This window comes from Rhinoderma darwinii, chromosome 5 (assembly GCF_050947455.1).
Source record: "Rhinoderma darwinii isolate aRhiDar2 chromosome 5, aRhiDar2.hap1, whole genome shotgun sequence".
In the NCBI taxonomy this organism is placed as follows: domain Eukaryota; kingdom Metazoa; phylum Chordata; class Amphibia; order Anura; family Rhinodermatidae; genus Rhinoderma; species Rhinoderma darwinii.
The window spans coordinates 330572333-330597895 of record NC_134691.1 but is presented as its reverse complement, the minus strand read 5'-3'; the positions used below and the strand labels follow the sequence as shown (position 1 = coordinate 330597895).

General features: G+C 44.3%; 1 protein-coding gene across 2 annotated transcripts in view; it reads right to left on the bottom strand.

Moving 5' to 3' along the window:
- The window catches only part of PPP1R9A (protein phosphatase 1 regulatory subunit 9A), a 187466-nt gene extending 162205 nt beyond the window's left edge, over positions 1 to 25261 (bottom strand). Inside the window, exons 1-2 of one of the 2 annotated variants that reach the window (XM_075827733.1) lie at positions 25009 to 25261; positions 19808 to 21347 (exon numbers count right to left, since the gene is read on the bottom strand). In XM_075827733.1, the coding sequence (XP_075683848.1) occupies positions 19808 to 21199 (1392 nt within the window). In that variant the 5' untranslated portion in view covers positions 21200 to 21347; positions 25009 to 25261. The remainder of the gene's footprint in view (positions 1 to 19807; positions 21348 to 25008) is intronic. The other variant, XM_075827734.1, reaches the window with a different exon arrangement.
- Positions 25262 to 25563: the final 302 nt, after the last annotated feature.

Below are 25563 nucleotides of genomic sequence, written 5' to 3'. Positions count from 1 at the left end.
TTTAAAAAAAAAAAAAAAAAAAACAATATTCAGATACCCTATAAGAGGAAAGTTGCTCTGGGGAACCCAGCCTGTCCACACATTACATGGACAGCCTATTGATTTTAATAGAAAATGTGTAATGCTTAATTTTCTCCTGTGGTGGCGCTGTGGCAGAACTGAAAAATTGCTGTTGAGTTCCTCACAGATCACAGCTGATTGATGGGGTCCCAGCAGCAGGATACCTTACAATCAGTTTATTAACAGGAGACCCTTGTAACAAAAAGGGATAATCTGAAGTGGAGAGCCCCCTGTACCTACAATCTAAAATTTCTGGTTGTATTAATTATCGGAAACCATAATAAGAAGAGGAAAAATAGTCCCCATGTTGTCCTGTTGTTTTCGTAGTTGTAACGTCCGTGGTCGCTGACCACAAACTCCTTCCATCCAGTCGACGCCCTTCTCTCCAGAAATGTCTGCACATACGGCCGTCCTGTTCCACAGTGACCACCAGGATGCGCTCGCGAGCTCAGTCCAGATTTAAGAAGCCAAAGCGCACGCAGGTGGGAGATTGAGCTGATTGCTCCTAGAGCACCCTGGGCTATAAGAAGGGCTGTGCAGCTTTTTGTTATCCAGTGATTAAACTTGATTTACATGGGACTAGAAAACCCCTTTAAAGTTAAGCTCCACCTTGATGCAACCTTAAAGGGGTATTGCCATCATACAATGTAGTGCTGTGGTCCTTTATTCTGAGGATTATGGGCGTTCCCAGCAGCTAGACCACCATCAATCCGTAAGTGATGGCATATCCTAGCGGGGAATTTGTAAAAGGAGGGAATACAATGATATTTAAAATGGCTGCATGGAGGAACTCCTTCTGTATCAGACATCATCTCACAATATTGAAGATGCCATCATTTTTGCAAGTTCTGTTCCTTCTCACCCCAGTGACAAGTCTACCCCAGGACAAATACCCCAAACCCAGTCCTTCCCTACTGTCCCTTACAATGCTAATGTCTTCCATTATCCGTGTGGATCGCTGGCTCTCAGCTCATCAGCGGCAGATCTGCACCAATCACTTATACTCCAGTTATACCAGGGACAAGTGTAACATCACTATCACCTCCTCTGCTGCTGTGGAGACTGATAATGGAAAAATAAATTGCCCAATTTTGCAGAAAGCTGCATCTCTAGTGCCGGCCGGATGAGCCGATTACATAGTAGACCGCTGTCTCTTCACATCGGATGAGCTAAAGATTTCCCCTGATACGGACAGTATAAACCCCCTCCCCACCTGAGCGAAGACTTCTGATTATTATACTAGGGTCAGGGAAGGCAGTTGGATATATACAACATGAGCAGGGGCACTATGGGCAAGGGGGCCCGCTACCTCCTTACAGAGGGCTTTGCTTACGATTCTTAAGGCTTACAACATTTACTGAGTTTCTTGGCGCCAGTGTGGGTTGTTTTGTAGGTGCTCGAATTTTTGTTTTATGGAAATGTGCAACGAGGTACAATTGGCGCTGCCAATTCTTAACGGCATAATGGAACTCAATGGCCCCACAGTTTGATGTAGAAGATATGTTGTATTTATGTGTGCATGTAGAGATCACCAAAACAAGCTCTGTACAAAACCTGAACAAGAAAGGAAACCTGGGAGATTTCAGCTCTGAAGTATAATACAGGCTGTAACTGAAGATCAGTACAGGATAAGTAATGTAATGTATGTACACAGTGACTCCACCAGCAGAATAGTGAGTGCAGCTCTGGAGTATAATACAGGATGTAACTCAGGATAAGTAATGTATGTACACAGTGACTCCACCAGCAGAATAGTGAGTGCAGCTCTGGAGTATAATACAGGATATAACTCAGGATCAGTACAGGATAAGTAATGTAATATATGTACACAGTGACTCCACCAGCAGAATAGCGAGTGCAGCTCTGGAGTATAATACAGGCTGTAACTCTGGATCAGTACAGGATAAGTAATGTAATGTATGTACACAGTGGCTCCACCAGCAGAATAGTGACTGCGGCTGTGGTGTTTAATACAGGATGTAATTCAGGATCAGTACAGGATAAGTAATGTAATGTATGTACACAGTGACTCCACCAGCAGTATAGTGAGTGCAGCTCTGGAGTATAATACAGGATGTAGCTCAGGATCAGTACAGGATAAGTAATGTAATGTATGTACACAGTGACTCCATCAGCAGAATAGTGAGTGCCGCTCTGGAGTATAATACAGGATGTAACTCAGGATCAGTACAGGATAAGTAATGTAATGTATGTGCACAGTGACTCCACCAGCAGAATAGTGAGTGCAGCTCTGGAGTATAATACAGGATGTAACTCAGGATCAGTACAGGATAAGTAATGTAATGTATGTACACAGTGACTCCATCAGCAGAATAGTGAGTGCAGCTCTGGAGTATAATACAGGATATAACTCAGGATCACTACAGGATAAGTAATGTAATATATGTACACAGTGACTCCACCAGCAGAATAGTGAGTGCAGCTCTGGAGTATAATACAGGATGTAACTCAGGATCAGTACAGGATAAGTAATGTAATGTATGTACACAGTGACTCCACCAGCAGAATAGTGAGTGCAGCTCTGGAGTATAATACAGGATGTAACTCAGGATCAGTACAGGATAAGTAATGTAATGTACATTTACATTGACAACTCTTTATGTAGATTGTAAACGGTGGACATAGGCTTTAAGCTGAAGATCAGAGATACTATGTTTAAGTCACTGGAGTATTCATTCATCTGATAAGAACATTACCACAAGTCTAGAGGAATATGTCATCTCTCCAGTGTAGTAATTACACGCAATGTTGAATGTATCTGCCAGGTTGTGACACTACAGCCACGTTCTGTCGGACTTCTACAGTATAGAGAATAAAAAAGTTCTACATGTGCACTGAGTTATATACATCAGATTTCCTGAAGTACAAAATGTAACATATCTAAAGGAGGACTACCAGAAGCAGATCAAAATGTGGCTACAGCTTATTTCTTTGGAGGTTTATCAATGCTTTTAACTACAAGCCTGAAACCTGCAGCTTTTCTACTCATGTCCTTATGACAACACTTTCTGGTTGTGGACATTGATGTTGATAGTGATTGGAATCCACACAAACTGGCTTCAATAGTGGCAGTTTTATGTGAATAGTCAATAGGCTCCCCAATGACAACTATGCCTGTGCACAGACAGGAAGTTCTGTCATGAATATTGTAACATTTGGTTATTTAACTTCAAGCATTGAGAAGTGTGAGAAAAAGTAAGACATTGGAAAACGGTCTTCAGATTCTTCCTGTCCATTGGAGGACCTTTAAAGGGAATGCATCACCTTTTATTTATATATTATATTTTTTACTAATTAAAAGTACATTGGAAGTAAATATTTTTTATAATATGTTTGTATATTTTAAATTCTACTTTCTTTACATGATTATGGCTCAGCTATCTTGCTCATGGATTTGCTATACAGCAGACACCCGGACATGAAAACAATTAGTAAAAATATGACTCATTAACTTTTATGGGAGAGTGTTGTGGGCATACTCTGTGACAGAGGTCACTGCGCAGGGAGGGGGAGGAGGGAGAAGGAGCTTTCCCCTTCACTTATTGTCAATGGTGTGATCCTGTGTTATCTGCCTCCAGCTTTAGAAGTCATAAAATTGTAATCCTGCTCTCTGATGTCTACTGCCCCTAGTGTTCACAGCACAAGCTGTAAATTGGCCGGTAGAATTCCTCTAAAGTGTATCTCCCACTAACATAAGAAACACCAATAAATACTAAACATACATAATCCCCAGAAGCCGTCCTTAAAGGGGTTTTCCCCATCAGAGCCATTCATGACATATCCACAGGATATGTCATTAATGTCAGATAGATGCGGGTCCCACCTCTGGGACCCGCACCTATAGAAAAGAACGGAACACCCCTTTAACTTATCCACAGGATAGGTCATCAGTATATGATCGGTGTGGGTCTGACACCCGGACCCCACACCGATAAGCTGCTCCGGCTGCCTCCGGGCACCGGACGTACATGCTGGAAGCAGATGGCTCCAGTCACCGGATTATAAAAGGTTATGTATTATCGGACGGCCAAAGACTATCGCTTTTGATATTTATTAACCAAGAAGAAGTCTCCTAGGTTGTTATCTCTGTGTAGCCTTTTATGTTTTTCCGCGTCCTCTGATATTGTGTAACACGATTAGAATTTCTGGACTACTGGAGAACCAGTATCTTCAAATAGCTGCGTCTAAGGCATCTCAGCCAGCCAACCAGTATCTTACTCTGTACTGACGAGGAGCAAAAAGACTGCAACAGTGCAGTCTACAGAAAGGTATCCCTGGTTTGACTATTATCCGTAGTCAGGTTTCAAAGTGTGTAAAGGGTCAAACATTGACTTTACAGGATAGTTACCTATAGGTGGCACTAGAGAGATAGTTTCTTCCTTCTGGAGAGCTAATTTGGATACTTTTCCCAGGGTGCATTGCCCTGTCATAAATGTCAGATAGATAGACACCTCTGGGACCCGCACCTATCTCTAGAACGGAGCCCCCCTTTAATGGGGTTGTCCAGGCATGATCCACAGGATAGGTCATCAGTATATGATCGGTGGGGATCGGACACCCGGACCCCACACTGATCAGCTGCTCCTGCTGCCTCCGGGCACCGGATGTAAATGCCGGGAGCAGGTGGCTCCAGTCACGGAATAACGGCCGAGCTGCAGTACTGCTCCGATTCAAGTGAATAGGAGCAGAGTTGCTGTTCTGCAGAACGGCCACTATGCAGTGGTCAGAGCCATCTGCTTCCGGCCTTCGAATACTGCATACCCTTCATTACATCCAGTGCCTAGAGGCAGCTGATCGGTGCGGGGTCCGGGTGTTGGACCCCCACGGATCATATACTGATGACCTATCCACAGAATAGGTCATCAGTTGTCTGTGCATGGATAATCCCTTTAAGTTGTTCATAATTTGATTCCATTTTTTTGTCTTCTTAATCATCGTAAAATCTGAGTGACAACCAATATCATCGCTATTTCAGCTACCGCAGAAGGAGTCACCCAGTGTTCACAGACTTCCGAATGGCAAATCTGCCTAGTTACTTGTGATACATTCACTGCCCCGTATTGCTGCATAATGAAAGCTGGAAATCATAAGTGACCCCATACATCAGTGACTTCTTCTTCTCATCATGTGACGAGGAGGCAGCTGAATCCTCTAAAATCCCTGATCGTCGCCTCTTACAACTCACTGGAGCTGGCAGGTTCTTAGAAAGACCAACATGGTTAGGTTACGCATCAGACAAACCAAAAACGATGGTTGATTTCCCACAAACGCCTGGAAATGAGCAATGCCAGTGGCTGAATATGAGCAGATGGGCCGTGACAAGCACGGTGAAATAATGGGTCATCCCAAGGTTATTCCTTGTTCTAGACAGACGGATGCGGAGATTGAAATAATATGGAGAGGAGTGTGGGCCGCAGTGGGGAAGAGAATTGAGCATCATATTAATAAAGTCTATCTTACCTAACTTTTCCTTTTAAATGGAAACTTTTGCTCCCTGTTATCACCCATTAAGACTGACTGTATTGTTTTTTTTTAATGGTAGTCATTGAATAACCTCAGCAACCTTGTTTATATACCGAAGCTGAAACCTCGTCCTGACCTAATACTCCTCACAACGGACTTTGTTACAATTGTATCTAGTATAGGCAACCCTCTGCAACAGAGAGTTTTGAAACAATGTATCAGTGTAGGTAAAATGTAAGAGCAAGTTCTCCGTCAGAGGAGCAGAACCACGAAAATACCGGTTCCATTTTATGAGGGACACCACCGGCAGGCCACCGGAACCCATTGACCATTAATGGGTTCTGTCGAGGTATCCGCGGTTTTACCGGAAGCATGCTGCACTATTGTTTCCGGGAAGATCTGCGTCGGAGACGTCTACCGGAGCCTTCAACGCAGATGTGAACAGGCCCCAAGCGGCAGGTGTCACCGTGAACTGCATAGACTGGGTACAATTGTGGCGCACTCCCAGTTGTAAAGTGTTTTTATGGGTTTTCAGCCTCTGGATGTAAACAAGAATATTCCAATTTACGGACAGTAAACATTTATCTGAAAACTGTGGTCTTAAAGTGAATTTCAATATATATGCAGTATGTAAACTACCATTTAAAGAAAAAAAAAAGAGGGAAACCCGAACAAGAGGAGATTGTTTTACGAATTCCCAGGATGCATGTGGACTGTCATGCGGGCATTCCTAGTTCCGTCTCGGAATGTCCTTTTCTTATGTCCTCATCCAAGTAAGAGGTGTGTTTATGAGAGGATTGTACACGTGAATCACAGATGTGGAGAGAGAAGTGGTGAGGAGAAAGCTGGGAAGTGTATATACAGACACAGGTGGATGACCGAGTGACCAAAATACTTTCGCGGTCACTTTCAAAATGGCTGACTATGGTTGCAACTTCTGAATTTACTGCAGGAAAAGAAGCCCTAGGTCGTAAACCGTTTTTTATCACTGTGAATACTGAGAGGAACACACATGGAGCGATACTTGATAAATACATAGTTTATTTTCAGGTTTTATCCCAGACAGCAGAAAGATTGTTTCCGATTTGCTTCCTATCATGAAATATCCGACATCCTGGAAACCCTGCATTGTCTAAGTGATCTTGAGCTACCGCTGAACGTGTTACAGGAGCTCTCTGAGAAACCAACATGGCAGCTCTTCTGCTAGTAAATAGGTCCCTATGTCGTCTCTGCTCTCACTACTTTGCCTCTTGGGAAATTTACACAGGATATTGATTCCAAGCTGCAAAAATAGAGCAATTTCAGAAGCTGCAATCCTCCAACCCCGGAGACGCACGAGGAGAACCACGATTAAAAGGATTCTGGATTTTTTTTTTAAATATTAAGCTGCTTCATGTGACCAATGCGGAATATAACAATCACGGCTGAGAACACTGTATCTAATGAGTTACAACAAAGCCCCATCTGTTTGTTTTCCAAAAAGGAGGTTAATAACTACAGCAGAATTTTCCTTGCAAGTTCATTTACTAAGTGAAAACAGGAAAGGGGGGGGGGGGGGTAAATACTTTTTTAATTTTATTCATAATTTATATTTTTTTAATGCAAAAGGTCATGACTGGGATTTTACCGCATGGAAGAGAGAGAAAAAATATATTGTTTATTTTGGTTGGATAAATATTAATATATTCCTGTCTCTGTTATGGGTATATATATATACCGGATGGCCATAAAAAATATGATGCTGAAGGCATAACATGAAGGAATTTAACTGTATATTGTTTCCTTTTTCTCCAAAAGTGGGACTGAATCCCAGCAGAGAGAAAAAGAAAAGGTTTCCTTACTTCCCACTGCAAGAATCAAATCCTGTTTTAGCAAAAGTAAAAAAATAAAACAACAGGAAGGGTTCACAATATCTAAGAAAGTAATACATGAAATCATAGGATACATTGCATCAAACGTACAGTAAAAAATTCCTTTAATCCATCATTTATGGTATCCGTTGGGTCCCGGATTATAAAAGGTTATGTATTATCGGACGGTCAAAGACAATCGCTTTGATTTTTATTAACCAAGAAGAAGTCTCCTAGGTTGTTATCTCTGTGTAGTCTTTTTTTTTTTTTTTCCGGGTCTTCTGTTTTTGTGTAACACTACCAGAATTTCTGGACTACTGGAGAACCAGAATCTTCACATAGCTGCGTCTAAGGCATCTCAGCCAGCCAACCAGTATCTTACTCTGTACTTACGAGGAGCAAAAAGACTGCAACAGTGCAGTCTACAGAAAGGTATCCCTGGTTTGACTATTATCCGTAGTCAGGTTTCAAAGTGTGTAAAGGGTCAAACATTGACTTTACAGGATAGTTACCTATAGGTGGCACTAGAGAGATAGTTTCTTCCTTCTGGAGAGCTAATTTGCATACTTTTCCCAGGGTGCATTGCCTGGAAGACTCACAAAACCAGCTGAATCTCCACAAGGAGAACCCGTACCTTCCCAGAGCTAGACTACTTGTAAGATTAAAGGGATTTCACTGTTGACCTCAATCACATCACAATACAGCTTCAGCTCCCTGCACGGCCATTCCAGCACAGTGTGGGCTTTGCTTGTTTCTCTCTCTGTAGATTTCTTACTGCATCTTATAGGAGGCAGAAGGGGCATTCATAATGACTGACAGGGACAACAGATCAGGGCCGCATTCCCATTACATATCAAAACTATCACACACTCTGAAGGAAAACAAGCTGCACTTTATAAAAAAAAACATTTGGGGCTGGAGTTACGCTTTAAAGGACTTGTCTCACTAAAACAACCCCGGTCCGTATGCCCTACGTGAGCATATGGACAATAGAGAAAGGCCCCCACTTGGAACCTCCCAACTATAAGCCAGAGCGGAGAATTGCTAAGACAGAGCGGCTCTGGTGGACCTGGCTTGTTCATATATTGACAATTATGGTTGGCCTCTGATAACAGCTGATTGCCAGGGGTTTCTGAAGCCAGACCCACAGTGATCAGCTGATCGCCGGGTGGGCTAAAGTGATATAAGGATTTGTCGTCTTTAATACTGAATACTGCAAGTTCATTACAAATGTTTGAAATCCTGTCCAGATGTAAAACTAAATGTAGTGCCTTTTGAAGATCCTGCTGATACCAGCAAGGGGGAGAAGTGGGCGATCACTGGGATCAATGCTCTAAACTACAACAAGAATGATGAGTAATTCCCCAATTCTTCACTGTAAGGGTATGTTCACACGGCCTATTTTCGGACCGTAAACACCCGAAAAACGTCAGAAAAATCGGAAGCAGAACGCCTCCAAACATCTGCTCATTCGATTTCAATGTGAAAAATGGCGTTCTGTTCCGATGGGCCATTTTTTTACGCGGGCGTTTTGAAAAACGGCTGCGTAAAAAAACGGCCGCGAAAAAGAAGTGCAGGTCACTTCTTGGGACGTTTTTGCAGCCGTTTTTCATTGACTCTATAGAAAACGGCTCCAAACGCGGCCGTAAAAAATGCAGCGAAAATTGCGAGTGGCTTAAAAAACGTCTGAAAATCAGGAGCTGTTTTCCCTTGAAAACAGCTCCGTATTTTCAGACGTTTGTGACTCAGCGTGCGAACATACCTTTAGGGTATGTTCTCACGCAAGCTCAAAAACGTTTGAAAATACGGAGCTGTTTTCAAGGGAAAACCGCTCCTGATTTTCAGAAGTTTTTAAGCCACTCGCGTTTTTTGGGGCGTTTTCGCTGCGTTGTTACGCCCGTTTTGTAGCTATTTTTCTATAGAGTCAATGAGAAACGGCTGCAAAAACGGCTGAAGCAGTAACATGCACTTCTTTTTCGCGGCTGTTTGAACAGAACGCCGTTTTTCACATTGAAATCAATGGGAAGATGTTTGGAGGCGTTCTGCTTCCGATTTTTTCGGCCGTTTTTCTGGCGTTTACGGCCTGAAAAATGGCCGAAAATAGGCCGTGTGAACATACCCTTAGGATATGTTCACACGCTGTGTTTTCAGGCACATTTCGGGGCATAAACGCCTCGAAATACGCCTGAAATAATGGTAGCTAAACGCCTACAAACATCTGCCCATTGAATTCAGTGGGAAAAACAGCGTTTCATTCAGATGGGGCGTTTTTTTACACCGCCATTTTAAAAAACGCATTAAAAAACGCCACGTAACAAGTAGCATGTCACTTCTTGAGCCGTTTTTGGTGCTCTTTTTCATAGTGTCAATGGAAAAACAGCTCCAAAAACGTCAGGAAAAAAACGCATCAAAAAATATTTTCAGCTTCAAAAACGGCGGAAAATCAGAGGCTGTTTTCTCTGAAAACAGCTCCGTAATTTTCAGCCGTTTTTGACTTTGCGTGTGAACATACCCTTAAGGATCAGAATGGCTACACTGGAGCTCTATAAAAGCTCTGCGCAGCCGCACAAAGGTGGAGCTTCACTGCAACAAAGCATACTTAAGGGCCTTTAAGGCCTCATTCACACGGCAGGGTTTCCCGTTCATAAATCGGCCGGCACCCGGCTGCATTAGGAATAATAGACCCCTAATGGGGCTATTCACACGACCGATTTTTTGACGGCCGGGAAATCCGGCCGTCAAAAAATAGGACATGCTCTATCTTCGCCCGGGTACCCGGCCGCCCGGCTCCCATAGAAGTCTATGGGGCCGGGTATTACACGGCCATCACCGGAATGTGTTCCGAGTGATGGCCGGGTTTCCCGGCGCTTGCGCTCTATCTCCTCCTCCTCACAGCGCAGAGTGCATGTGAGGAGGATGACTTGATGCCATTCTGACGAATGGCATCGCTGTACACGGTGTGGCAGGGCCGGGGTGTACAGCAGGTGGAAGGGAGCGCTGCGCTGGCTCCCTTCCCCTACTTGTTTTCCTGGCCCGGCGACACCTTCGATGGCGCCGCTAGTAGCAGCAGCTGCTGCTGCTGCTGCTACTACTGCAGCGACGCCACTATAGCAGAGCAGGGAGGTATCTCCCCGCTCTGCTATGTGCTAGCCGCACTTTAGCTCCTTGAAGGAGTGGAATCCCCGTGTTTTCGGGGATTCCGTTCCTGGACAGAGCGCTTGATCTCTCTGTCCATATCTGGGCAGTGACATCAGGGGAAACTCCTGAAGCGGAATCCCCTAAAACATGGGGATTCCCCTTCAGGAGTTGCCGCTGATGTCACTGTCCGGATCTGCCCGGCCCGGCACGGATGCAAAACTTTATGCAAACCAGCCGGGCAGAATGGCCGATTTTACCGGCCGGCACTCGGGCTCGGGCGCGACCCGTTCGTGTGAATCCCGCCTTAGACGAGCCAAGAAATTTTAACGATCGAACAATTAGCGATTCGTTAGCGAGTCGTTCCGTAGCGAATGATCGTTATTTAATTGCATTTATTATCATTGAAATAGTAGTTATTGTGATTGGTGTTTAGGTCGCTTGTCTGGCATCTTTTTTGCATTTGCACCAGCTTTGTCGTTGAAAGACGAACGATCCCCGTTTAAACTTGCACAGAACGATATTTCTCTCAATCAAAACGATCCGATCGTCGATACACCAAGGATATGTCGTTAATCGTTCGATCGCTTGCAGTGTAGGCCGATTGATCACTTTTGCTCAATCGCACGATTATTCGAACGAGAATCGACTCATCTAAAAGGCCTGTTAGGAAAGCGCAATCATTACACAGCAAAGCAGCCTTGATAAGCTGTATACATGTGTCCTTATCCTTCTCTCGCTGATTTGACCTACCTGCATTAGAGAGAATGGAAATAGGTTGTTGTTGCTGATGGTCGTCCTGCGACAACCAGGCGTCGATATGTCTGCAATTTGTCAATGTCACATAAAGCTTGGCAGGAACACAAATTAGCATGCTCCTGCATTTCCCACTATCATTAACGCTCATGAATATGTAATGCGATGCAGAGAAGATGGTAATTCCATGCAGACATGTGTGTCAATGGTGAGCGGGGACAAAACTGACAAATAAAACTAAAATATATACTCATGTATCTCAGTATGTCTCCGCTAATCCTGCATCTGTGAGCCGAGAACACCCAATCGCCTGGCACCAGACCAAATTTTTAATCCAGCATTGCCTCATAGTTCAACAATTTGGCATGAAACGACTAAAGGGAGAAATGGATCAGCCCAAAAAACGGCAAAAGTCTGATAAACAGACATGATCTCCAAACCTCAGCGTATCATCTAGGTATATCAAACTGCAGATCCCACTCTTAAGAGCGGATCATGGTGGGATCAGGGGCAAAAGTAGTAACAATGGGGACCACTCATAATGACTACCTTCAGCAGCAAATAAGATCAGTACATGGAAAGCTCAAGATTATTTCAGTCTCTAAACTGTCCCTTGCGTCGCGTCTTCCGTTCCTTAGTCTCCGGAGATCTACATTAGATGCTGGCCCCCATTGCAGCTCTTATGCCAGATACCTTGTAGTTAAGTCCATGATGGGGATCCTACTGCTGATATGCGCTCCTTTTCTCACGCAGCGGGGTTGCAGGGAAGACGCGTTGCCCGTTGTCGATCAATGTCTACCTTGTGGTTTCGAATGTCCAGGATAATTTTAACAAATAGGAGGAATTGCTCTTCGACCCTGTTGCCTGGTATGAACGCAAGCAGTGTAACGTGACTGCATGTAACATCTAGGTGATATTGCACTCGCCAACTTCTTTCTGTGATAATGATATTAATGCACAAAACATCTAAGTCTGACTTTACAAGACCCTACGAGTCTGAAGGCAACTACAAGAGAAGAAATGTAAACCAGGATCGATACAGCCCATGCAGCCTCAGGGAAGGTCTTTTCTTTGCTCTTGAAGACCCATAGAGCACAATGTATCCGCAACAGGGAGAAGCTAGCGGCTGGGCGGAAAATACTCAACGACTGTATCTCGCCTAAAAGTATTTCCCTTTTCTGGCCAAAGTCAGTTCTGTAGGGTTATCCTATAGATAAGACAGGCCGGACTCTGAAACCATTGACAAGGAATGTTACAGCCTGGAGAGAATCTACCCTGGTCTATGGGCTGCCCTTCTCTCTGAGACGAATAAGTAAATGCCCAGTGAAGACATGACTGGCAGCTGACCGTAGGGTTGTGACACTTGCGTACTTTGAAGGCTTCGATGAAATACACACTTTTAACTTTTTCATTACTGCTCTTTCAGCTTCTCCTCGTTGCACCTGCTTCAGATCTAATGTTGTTGTCAACATTTAAGCAGAAATGTTATGGACGCTGAGTTGCGCAGCAGGTGCTTGTTAGCAGGTTGTGAGCTATTCAGTCTAGACAGTCATTAGCACTGGAGAGTCGGAACATATTAAGGTCGGTGACCTGCTAACAATAGGAAAAGAAGAAACGTAGCCATAGGTGAGTGTTTTCCAAAGAAGGTCCTCGTAGAATTAGCTGTAGAGACGTGTGATCCATGATGATGTCATATCCAGTGATCATGTGATGCCATTTCTTCTTTCTCTATATGCAACAGGTTAATAGCCCTCCTGGACCACCACATTGCCACCTGCAACCCAGCGGAGAAGAATCAAAATCATCCAGGTTGGTCCGCTCATGACTTTGTAAAGTTTAGGCTTAAGATTAAGAGTATCTCTCATACTTTGTAAGAAAGGGAAGAACAGAGTAAGATCAGATGCGCTCCAGCTCTAGGGATGTCCACCAAAGACCGTAAGAGTTTCAGGAAAACCAAATGCGATGAGCAGCAAGTTTCTGGGCTGGAGAAGTCCGAGGAGCCAGGCAGTCTACTTTTTGGGTTGATTTCCATTGATCTCTCTTACAGAACTTGGTTCCAAAGTCTACTTCCTAATCCCTGGTCTAGCATCTACGAGTGATGCCAGACTCTCCCGACCAGATTAAAGTCATCATACTTTTGCATAAAGACGGGAGTGTTGTCTATTACTCTGTTGGTGGATATTGTGTCGGGGCTAGTTGGATGGAGCCATCTTTTTTTTGAGTAGCACTATCCATACGATTGTGACTTTGACTTCGGACTATCTAAGTGGGACTTCAGACTTCTGAATCTTTTTCTACAGAATCGTTCCTTATTTTTTAGATCATCCATTACTGTTCCTTCCAGTCCTGACCATTGGATGATACCAAATTAAATTGTGAATCCCAGTTAGGAGCTGGAACTAGGTTTTTAGCATTGTTTAGAGTTTTAGAGTATCAGAGTAAAGCTGTTTTATTATTTTTTTTACTAATCTTACACTCATTTTGGAAAATGAACCACAATTCCACCTACAAACATTTGTTTGTGTTCCTTTCGTCTTTGGTATTCGGGCCATAGTGTATCATCTCTTTACAGTTGGACCCCTCTTTGCTATTCATCCTTAGGCTTTATTCAGACGAACGGGAATTACGTCCGTGCAACGCGCGTGATTTTCATGCGCGTCGCACGGACCTATATTAGTCTATGGGGCCGTGCGGACATGTGCGTGATTTTTACTCAGCGTGAGTCCGCTGAAAAAAAGTCACGACATGTCCGCTCTTTGGCCGTTTTGCGGGAATCACGCACCCATTGAAGTCAATGGGTGCGTGAAAACCACGCATGCCGCACAGAAGCACTTCCGTGCGAACTGCGTGATTCGCGCAAAAGCTGTCAAAAGGATGAATGTAAACAGAAAAGCACCACGGGCTTTTCTGTTTACAAACATCCAAACGGAGTGTCATAATGATGGCGGCTGCGCAAAAATCACGCAGCCACGCATCATATGCTGATGACCCACGGAGCTGTAAAGTGGCTTTTGCGCAGGCAAAACGCCGCATTTTTGCGTGCGCAAAGACGCCACGCTCGTGTGAATCCAGCCTGTGTGTTTCCCAACCTTAGAAATAGGCCACTAAACCCCAACCCAATCCTGCCCAGATCCACTCGGATAGACCTTGGTTCTTTCCCTACATTCGGAACTCATTTTGAGGTTAGATACCTCACAGTCCATGATGTTTGGACTATTTTCAAAAAAAATAAACTACTTTAGCTACCATTCAATGTAAGGCTAAGTTCACACTTGCGTTGTACGATCCGTTACGCTGATCCTTTTTCAGATCAGAATAAAAACGGATCAGTTGAAAACCCCATTGAAATCAAAATAATGGATGCAAACGGATTACAATCCGTTTGTATCCGTTTTACATTGACACCAATGATAAAAATAACCCATCCGTTAAACATCAGCTTTTTTGAACGGAGTAAAAGTCCTGCACTCTGCACTTTCATCTCCGTAAAAAAAACGGATGACTAACCTAACTAATGCAATTAAAAATCACATTGATTTCAATGGATGGAGTTTTTAACAAATCGTATTTTAAGATCAGAATAAAAATGGATCAGAGTAACGGATTATAAAACGCAAGTGTGAACTTAGCCTTGCAATTACAGTATAAAAACGCATAAAATATCATTTAAAAAAAATGACATTACACAAAAGGCAATAGAAAATGTTTGTTCTTCATAAATTTCCAGGGACACTAATTGTTAGAGACGATACTTTCCAACCTCTGGCTATGGGACCCGCACACTGCACTTGATCTTCAGGGAAATAAATAATCTGATAAAATAATTTTCTCCGGTGTCAACCCATGTCCCTGCTTCTGTATACTGATAACCTCAGGTCCATTTGCCTTCACCATCAGCACCATGATGAAGCCGTTCTAGGAGGTTTTACTGGAGCAACTTTAAGAAAGAAAAAAATATACCACCGATCGCTGCAAAGTCGCACATATTTTTGTCACAGTTTTTAGACGTGGTAGTGGTTCAGATCTTTACCACACGACTTCCCCAATTCTATGCCTACTACATTTATACAATATTGTGATTGTATAGGTGCATGCAAAAACCAGTCAGAAATGAGCGGTGATGTTTGGGATTCGTTGGGATCGGTTGGTCTGGAGAGAGTTTCCTATTAACTTATAGTGCGTCTGTTCGGTGTAGTGGGAGAACACCCTAAGGACGTGCGAACTAAGGGTGGAAGTCTGCAATCTGCGGCTCTCCAGCTATTATAAAACTGCAAGTCTCATTGTGTCATGACTGTCCGCAGCTCCATAACAATCACAAGTTGTGGACTCAAAACCTAAGAAAAACGTACAGATATCCATATTTAAAGGCATATGCCAACCCTAGACATTGATGGCGTATCCATGGCATTTGTCATGAACATCTGATAGGTGAGACTCCCACCTATCAGGAGAACAGAGTTTTCGTGTCCCCAGTTGCATCAACCCAAATGGCCGAATGCGTCTCCTAAGAACGAAGAGAGACGTCTCAGCCAGTGCGCTCAACTGTTCCCGTAAATTCCCATACACATGATGAATCGGCTCTCTCCTTCGTCTCCCCCTTTTCTCAGCCTGGTCACAGGAGCGTAGTTCTCCTAATAAGGGTTGAGACCCCCACCTACTAATATGACCTAATTATCTATGGTTAGAATTCCCTTTTAAAAGTACATATTTCTCATGACAAATGCACTTCAAAAGGGGTTTTCTGGGGAAGGGCCATAGATATCAGATTGGTGGGTGTCCAAATCCCAGCATCCGACGGTCAGCTGATTGAAGGGACCGTGGCGATTTCATTGTTCACCAGGCACCGCTCCGTACATTTTGTAGTGGTCGCGCCTGATACTGCAGTTCAATGTTGTTCAGTCAAGTGAATGGGACTGAGCTGCAATACCTAGCACAGCCACTATTAAATATATGGAGCTGTGCCTGGTAAATAATGAAGATGGTCCCTTCAATCAGCTGATCGGTGGGGGTGCTGGGAGTCAGAACCCCACTAATATAATATTAATGTTGTGGAAAACCCATTTTTAATAATTCCCTGCATTTAAATAAAGTTTCTTGAAACAAGCAAAGTAGGTGCTGTCAATTTGAAATGTATCCCCTGCATTAATTTTGGATCTGAGAGCAAATCTCAAAAGCCATAAATATAAGGACTGTGAACATAAACTTGTCATTACAGACCTCTGCAATACAAATGCCCAGTAAACATAAGGGAAACTCCTTCACAGTCCCTAAGGAATATTCTGGGAGGCCACCTAACACCAGACAGAGGTCACTGACTACTGTGGTCATCTTCTATACAGCGGCCTGATCCACAAGCACTTCAACCCCTACTGGACCTTGTGTAAGAGAAGAAAGCTGCTGATCCCCAGACCTCAAACAGGGAGCAAAAAGAATGCAGGGGAGGCAATGTCTGTTACATTCAATCACTTTCACTCTCCTGTCACCTGCACCTCAAAAACATCTCCAGAACCCGCCATTTTCTTACTGTGGAAACAGCCAAAACTCATTGTCGTTCTGATTCCCTCTCGTCTTGACTCCTGTAACTCATTACTGATCGGTCTTCCCCTCACTAAGCTCTCCCCTCTCCAATCTGTCCTGAATGCAGCAGCCGAGCTCATCTTTATGACCAACCACTACACCAACACCTCTACCCTGTGCCAGTCACTGTACCGATACACCAATGCCTCCACCCTGTGCCAGTCATTACACCGCTACACCAATGCCTCCACCCTGTGCCAGAAACGACACCGCTACACCAATGTCTCTACCCTGTGCCAGTCACTACACCGCTACACCAATGCCTTAACTCTGTGCCAGTCATTAGACCGCTACACCAGTGCCTCTACCCTGTGCCAGTCACTACACCGCTACACCAATGCTTCTACCCTGTGCCAGTCACTACACCGCTACACCAATGCTTCTACCCTGTGCCAGTCACTACACCGCTACACCAATGCCTCTACCATGTGCCAGTCATTAGACCGCTACACCAGTGCCTCTACCCTGTGCCAGTCACTACACCAACACCTCTACCCTGTGCCAGTCACTGTACCAATACACCAATGCCTCCACCCTGTGCCAGTCACTGTACCGATACACCAATGCCTCCACCCTGTGCCAGAAACTACACCGCTACACCAATGTCTCTACCCTGTGCCAGTCACTACACCGCTACACCAATGCCTCTACTCTGTGCCAGTCATTAGACCGCTACACCAGTGCCTCTACCCTGTGCCAGTCACTACACCGCTACACCAATGCTTCTACCCTGTGCCAGTCACTACACCGATACACCAATGCTTCTACCCTGTGCCAGTCACTACACCGCTACACCAATGCTTCTACCCTGTGCCAGTCACTACACCGCTACACCAATGCCTCTACCCTGTGCCAGTCACTGCACCGATACACCAATGCTTCTACCCTGTGCCAGTAAGTACACCGCTACACCAATTCACTACACCGATGCCTCTACCCTGTGCTAGTCACTACACCGCTACACCAATGCCTCTACCCTGTGCCAGTCACTACACCGATGCCTCTACCCTGTGCCAGTCACTTCACTGGTTTCCCATTCACTTTAGAATACAATTTAAACTTATTACTCTCCCCCATAAGGGAAAAACTCGAAAACGGAACTGCTCCATTTTTTTTTTCCTGAGACCTTGCTTGGTTTAACAAAAAAAAATCAGAACATTAAAAAATAAGGAAACATGATACGTCAGGTGAAACCTCGACAATCTCTTCTGTCTTCAAGGTTCACGTTTGGGATGGTAAATTGAAGTGATCTAGGCAGATATGGAACAAAACATATAAAACAAGCAATAACATATTTTTTATAGAGTCCGTAAAACTAAAATAAGAATGAAAACACCAAAACACTCCCAGACTTAGAGTAAAAACCTCCTCGAGACGCTACCGGTACTTTCCACCACTGACTCAATGGTCTTTATTCCGGAAGACGTTGGGACTAATTTTGCCAGAATTTCAGATTATTACTTAAAAAAAATGAAAGAGAATTTGCCCCTAAAATAAATATCCTTATTGTTCCTCCTTTTTTTTTTTTGAAAGTTACTAAAAACTCTACTTGGCAGCTGTCCGGCCGTAGATGACCAGATGTCTTGTTGACATTGACTGGTGGTGGGACATCTGGCCACTCTCGAAAAGTGAATGGTTGCTTTAATGACTCAAAGATTCACATGTAGTAAATTGCTTTGACTGATGAGGAGATTCGGACCACCCCATAATTGTCCAGATTATCAGTGCCATCATCAGACGGGGCCGGACCATTGAGCCACGTGTGGCCTGCTTTGGTTATATTTGATCTATTCTGTAGAATTTCCAAAAGTAGTCGCCAGTAACAGAGGCATTTACAGCTCCTACAATGGTTCTCATCTAGCGTTTCCAAAATCTTGAATGTCAACAATGCCTAGTATCGCAAGGATATAGAATCGGCGGCATCTATCACTAGGCTTCCCCAACAACAGCCGAATAAAATGTTCAAAAACATCCCAGAAGAAGAGAACACATCGGGCCTTATTTATCAAACATGTCTGAAATGAGGCCCAATGACATTTACTGGTGTTTTGTTTTTTTAATTATAGTTGGAAATGCCCAATAAAGGGATTGTCCCATGAAGACAACCCCTGTCCATATACCCTATTAGGACATGTGGACATCATAGGGGGTGGTCCCCCACTCAAGATACTCCTCTATGAGCCAAAACGGAGAGATGCTCTGAACAAGCAGCTCCCGACCTGACGGACACGAGCTAGACCCGCCACATAATACTATATTTCCCCTGGCTGGCCACGGCTTCTCCCGGAAAAAAAACGGCTGTTTTCTGGGGATGCCGGAAGCGGGAACTAGGGACGAATAGCTGATCACCCCAGGAGCTGAATTCTAAAAGGGGTTGTCTCTGATGACCCCTAACTTTTTTTTTACCTAAGGCCGGTGATTACGGGCACGGCCAGCCACAGACAGTCATCAGGCCGTGCTTCTATTATAAAGTATACGGCAAAGTGTCCGTGGGCACTAGAAATGAATGGGTCTGTACTTTCCGCAATTATGGTCCATAATTGCGGATCAAAATTACGGCCGTGTGCATGGGGCCCTAATGTAACGCATCATGTATCATACACAAATGAGAGGGGGGATTCCATAAAACAAGAGCATACAATAACCTTACAGCTAAAGGGGTTGATTGAGGTGAGAAAAAAAAAAAAGGATTACCTCTTTTTCCAAAAGATCCATCACTCTTGCTTTTTGGGTCGCAATACCAAACACAGCCTAAAACAGTGGCACTGTTTTTGGAAAAATAGGAAACCTTTTTTCTAACCTCCGTCAACCCCTTTAAGGACATAAAGGACTTAACGACCCAAGAAAAACCAGGAAAAATCAAGCAGAAGAAATTTGATAGACCAATCCACCGAGATAATGTAACAATAAAGTAACACATAAATAATAAAAAAAACTTGTCTTACTTTGATTGGTGCTTTACTAAATTTAATTTTCCTTGGAGTCGGAACTTCCTCTTCTTCTGGCAATCCCGGGACCTCATAATATTCCATGTCAGGCTCATAAGACTTATTTTCATCGCTATCGTCGTCATCTCCGGGCTCTGTCTCCTCCCAGTCCGTGTTAAACCGCGAGCGCACCCTGTAAACGTTATAATCAGAGTGTTCATAGGACTGAATGGTGGATAGACAATTCAAGTCACCGGTCATACTTGTTCCGACGTCGAGAGAAGTAGGAGCTCCATGATTGCGGTTGGTTGAGCAGTTGTCATGGTTTTCCATGGATGTTGGAGAGTCTCCGGATTTAGTTCTATCAAAAGCGTTCACTGAATCTTCGGACAGGTTATTGTGTTGAGTTATGTGCTCGGTTTTTTTTGCTATGTGTCTCACATCGTCGGCACCATCCGTGAGATTGTTCTTGGCCAATACGTTGTCATTGGAGGTACTACAGCCTACGCTCTTTTCTTTTTTGACCTCATTATTGGAGACGTGACCGTCTTCTCGTGATGCATCCACGTTCCTTTGATGCTTGTTATCTACACATGTATCTGCGTCCATTTCCATTGTCGGGGACCAAGAATTTGAGTCTTTATTTTGCCCGTAACCTTCAAAATCCGTCACAGAAGGTGGTTTGATGTTGAGCGGATAATGTCCAGTTACCGAATACTCTTCATCATTTTCGTTTTTCTCCAGAGCGTTTGGGCTTGGAGAATCGCTGTTCTCAAACACAGCGCTAAGTTGGCTCACAGTTGGGGACAAAGCCTCAGTCCTGGAACTCAAGCTGTCCAAGGAATCGCTGCTCCCCCTATTCGACTTACTTCCGCGCCCTTCATCTACAAGTTCACTAGATCCTCGTCTTTCCTTTCGAGAATTATAGCGGCTATTCGTCCCAGGATCTTGTGTACTGTGTTCAAACAGCTTCCTGGTTTCTGTAAACTTCGAGTGAGAAGGTCCATCCAAGGTGTCAAACCGACTGATCCTTTCCGAAATTGTAGTCTTGGGTTTTACGGCCGTTACTTCCTTCCTTTCCACAGGCTCTCTGGGCTTTGATCTTCTTTGAGGAGAAGATGGCGTTGCTTTGGACTTCCTTGTTGGAACGCCATTATTTTCATCGGGTTCCATGCCCATCTGCATGAACAGGTTTTTGATCCGATTGACGTTGGACCCATACCTCCGTCCCCTTGTCTGCTGCGTCTGGGGTACCTCGCTCTCACCTCTTGCTTTGTCTTCCCCATCGGATTTCGGTTTGTCAAAGGTACTTTTGAGCGCCTGAAACTCCGTCCTGTATGCATTCCTGTGGGGTGAGGCGCTCCTCAGGTTCGATCGCTCTCCTGTGGCTTCTGTTTTCATCATGTTCATTTCAGCAGAGCAGCACAATGTGCATGATGACTAAGACACGTTCCTCAGAGTTCCCCTGTCATATGGATTTCTTGGAGTTGCAATAGAAATATTGCTGCCATTACATGTCTCTCTTCAAGTCAAACGTCATGTAAATCTCCGAGGCAAGCTGTGACAGAGACAAGAAATTATATAAGAGATGCTTATCAAGATAAATCTATAACGTCGTTCTGCTTATTTGGTTAATTATAGCATATTTGGGGTTTTATGTCTAAGGAAATAGGGACAAACTTCATAAATCACATATTATCTTGTTAAAGGTTGAAGGACACGGCTACCCGGGAGTAAAAGATCACTATAGATCGACCATAAACTACATAACAGAGCTCAAAGTACCTATGGACTGATCTGTATGATCTGTATCTATGTATTCCTTCACCCAATATTATCTTCTATATATTATCGCTATTACTGTGAATAGTTGCACCAAATGACAACCTGTACTGCACTGCTCGATCTCACATACTCGGCTCTGCTACGTCAGTTCTGCCACATCTAACATACTCAATGCTGCCGCATTTGACAAACGCAGCTATGCTGCATTTCATAAACGCTGCCCCGTTGCATCTAACCAACTCGGCTCTGCTACATCGGACCACTTAAACTAACATGTTCTATATACTGCCGCACTGATTGACCTATTGAGTTTCTGACCTGACCCTTATGTTGCTGAATGATTCCATTTACGCTCTATGCAAGTTTTATCGACGTGGAGCTAGAAAGAGGGGGAGAGTGTCTATGGCTTTTAAAAAGCTTCTATGGATCCCTGTAAGTCCGACTTCAATAACGGAGCGCGTGACGTTATATTATACGCCGTGTTTCTCAGGAACCCTAGTGGGGGATCACTTTTTTTGCATGACATAAGTCACGTATAGCCAACCTATGGCTGGTTATAGCCAAGTATCTTACATATAGCAGCCAAGGAGGCCCCTATGGGTTACATAAGGGTCTTTCTGCTTCTTGTTCATACTTAGCAGAACTGTTGTTTTCCTTCCATTCGGTCACCTATAGACGTGGGATTATACATGTATTATATGGATGAGATATCTGTAAAAAAATGATTATTTCTGGGAGCCACACACAATTTTAACGAGGTGCTGCAAGCAATCAGGAGCAAAGCGGTAGCGGGACTGACACGGATTTGCAGGTGGAAAATTTGCAGCGTATTACAGTAGCGGCAAAGTGGATGAGAGTTTAAAAATCTCATCCACACGCTGAGGAAAATTTGAGTGCAGCAATGGACCTGCAGCCTAGATGGACATGCTGCAGATTAAAAAATGGTTGTGTATTTATTGCAGATTTTTCCCGAAGAATTCAATGGGGAAGACAAAATCCGCCAATAATTCCCAATGCTGCCATTTTTGCTGCAGAAAAGCTACGAATTTACAGTAAAAATCGCAAGTAGATAAAAAAAGAAAAAAAATTTCCACTGTAAGATAACAAAAATACCACTCACCTCCCCTGGCGCTTCTCCGTAGCGACGCATTCCTGCTCGTCTCTGTTCAGCCGGCCTCCTTGGATGACGTTTTGTCCGATATGACCGCTAAAGGCTGCACCGGTCACATGGGACCAAACATCATCCCAGGGGGCGGTTGCACGGAGACCAGCAGGGGGGGCAGGGATCCTACCTACTGGAACGCCAGGAGAGGCGAGTATGGCGCTCTGTAGTGGTAAATTCGGCCGAAAATCCAAACATGACTTGGGGAATCTGCGTCGGATTTGCTGTGGAATTTTACGCAGCAAATCCGACCTATGTAAAAGCCATGTCCACAAAGCGGGATTTTAAGGTGGATTCTGAGCCAATTCCGCGCTGAAATCCAAATCCATTGTTTTCAGTGGCAAATCTGCATTAAAATTGGCTAATTCGCATGCAGATCCGCAGCAGAAATCCAAGGGTCAGTATCGAAATTTCTTCCACGGATTTTCCGGCAAATCTGCCATGGCCTAAAAGCTGTAACCTGATTGGTTAATTTGGTCACCTGATCTACTTCTTGTCCGCCATGGCTTTACTATACGAGGCTTTAATTGTGCACGGTTGTTTTTTGGTTCATGTCTGGTTTGCAAAACCCTTTTCTTACACTAGGTCCCCGGACGATTCGTTTATTGTGCAGGAGTCCTCACGCTCAATTGGGGAACCCTGTGCTAAACGCTGACAGATCATATCCCGTGGTTGCGTCGGGTTACCCGGCTTGGTCCCGATCCTCTACTCTGTAAACACAAAATTCCCCAATAGGGCTGAATGAAACAACCCCTTTAAGGCCGCCATTTTTAAACGTATCCCCATGACGTCACTATCGTATAGTGAATATATAAGATGCATAACTTAGCCAATAACACGTCTCTGTTACGTAGTTTATGGCGACCTCCCGTATCTATTATTTGACATGTTTTTGTGACAACGCGGAGCGGCTCTATAATGGGTCTGGAGCTTCACTATGAGTTACGGTCTCTTTGAACAGTAAAGGTTTTAATGAAGTCACACTGATCGGAAGGACTGCGAAATATCTCCCTGCCGAACAATAGCGCCACAATGTTCTGCATATGTAATAACCATGAAGCGACGTACACAAATCTATCACATAAACCATGGCAGCGCCCGGTGTGCAGTCCTGGATAGTCCTGTCTAAAATAAAAACTTATTTCACCGTTCCCGTATGGTTTGTGTTCAGGGACGATGGCATCCTGGAACTCAATCCCACAATCAATTCCGGTAACGAGAGGAAAAAAAAAATCCAGGTTTAATATTAAGGAGATATTGAAATCCAATAGAGAGAAGGCTCATAAGCCCCAGAGACCACGTCATGTAATGAAGCTCCAGTCATGGACCCCGCGCGGTGTTACTCAGTGCAGCACAAATCCTGCTCCTCCTGCTACCTGGAGCAAAACAAGTCACCACAATGACGAGGTTGGCGGCAGAGAAATGATTTACTGCCGCTGCTTAATATGTAAAGGGTTAACGTCTGCTGTGCCGGGATGGAAGATGGCTCGCTCCACGGTACTGCATGGTATATAGAGAGCGCGTGTACATAATATACAGCATCTAGATGTGTGTGATGTCAGAGAAGACAATACGAAAGAAATATTGTACATACAGGTCATGTGATCTATTCATATATATATATATAGTATCTATGTGGAGAGATAGATAGATAGATAGATAGATAGTATATATGTATATAGCTAGGTACTGTAAAAATCCATACTGTATATATAATACATTGTACATATTATACTATAAACAAGCTATAAGATGTATAAATACATATATCTATCTATATCTGTATGTGTGTGTAATGTGTATATATATATATATGTGTATATACGTGTATTTGTATGTATATATGTGTAGTGTATGCATGTATGTATATATGTATGTGTGCATACACACACACACACACACACACACACACACACAGTATATATGTATCTATATACACACACACAATGTCTGCACCTCCTCCATCTGCAGCATTATCCAGCACATACATGTTCTAGAGAGGTTTGCATTGCTCCATACATGTGCCCGCAGCCCGCCTGCCATCCCCTGTGATTCCATACGGTGCACACGTATGACACATGTATGACACCTGCATGCTGCCTGACATATGAACAAAGCCTATTGTGAGGCGATGGGGGGCAGCACCGGAGCCCATGATTCCTGCAGAGGAGCTGCCGTCTGTGTCCAGCAGTAATCCGGGCAGAGCTGGCTGTGTGACTGCTGTAATCCGCGCTGCTCATGTGTGTGACTGATCTCCAGCGTTGCCCCCTACCTTGCGGAGCTGCTGCTGTGGAGCCGGGCTCTGCACCAGGGTGCACGGTGCGGGATGTGTGCACAGTGATGGCTCCCTCCTCCTCATGACTCAGTGCTGCAGCTCCTCTTCCCCATCTCTCCTGCCTCCCTCATGTTCAGGTACAGCTGGGCAATGCGGGAGCAGCACTCACCGTGCCATCAGTGTCAGTAATGCCAGTTACTGCGCTGCCCTTGTGCAAGGCTTTCTGCTCGGGAGAGACCATTCCCACCAGCTGCGGGGGGTGTGGAGTCTACCATTATAGCGCTTGTTATTACTGTACGGCTGCTGCTGCTGCTGCTGCTACACATATGTCTTGAATAAAAATTAACACTATGGAGCTACAGGAACAGGCAATAGAGGGGGGAGGTCATGGGGTACAGGGGAGAGGGGGTGGGGTGATGAGAGGGGTGAAGAGGAAATCAGAGGGGTGAGGTGATAAGAGGGCTGGTGAGATGATGAGAGGGATAGTGAGGTGATGAGAGGGGTGGTGAGATGATGAGAGGGGTGGTGAGGTGATGAGAGGAATAGTGAGGT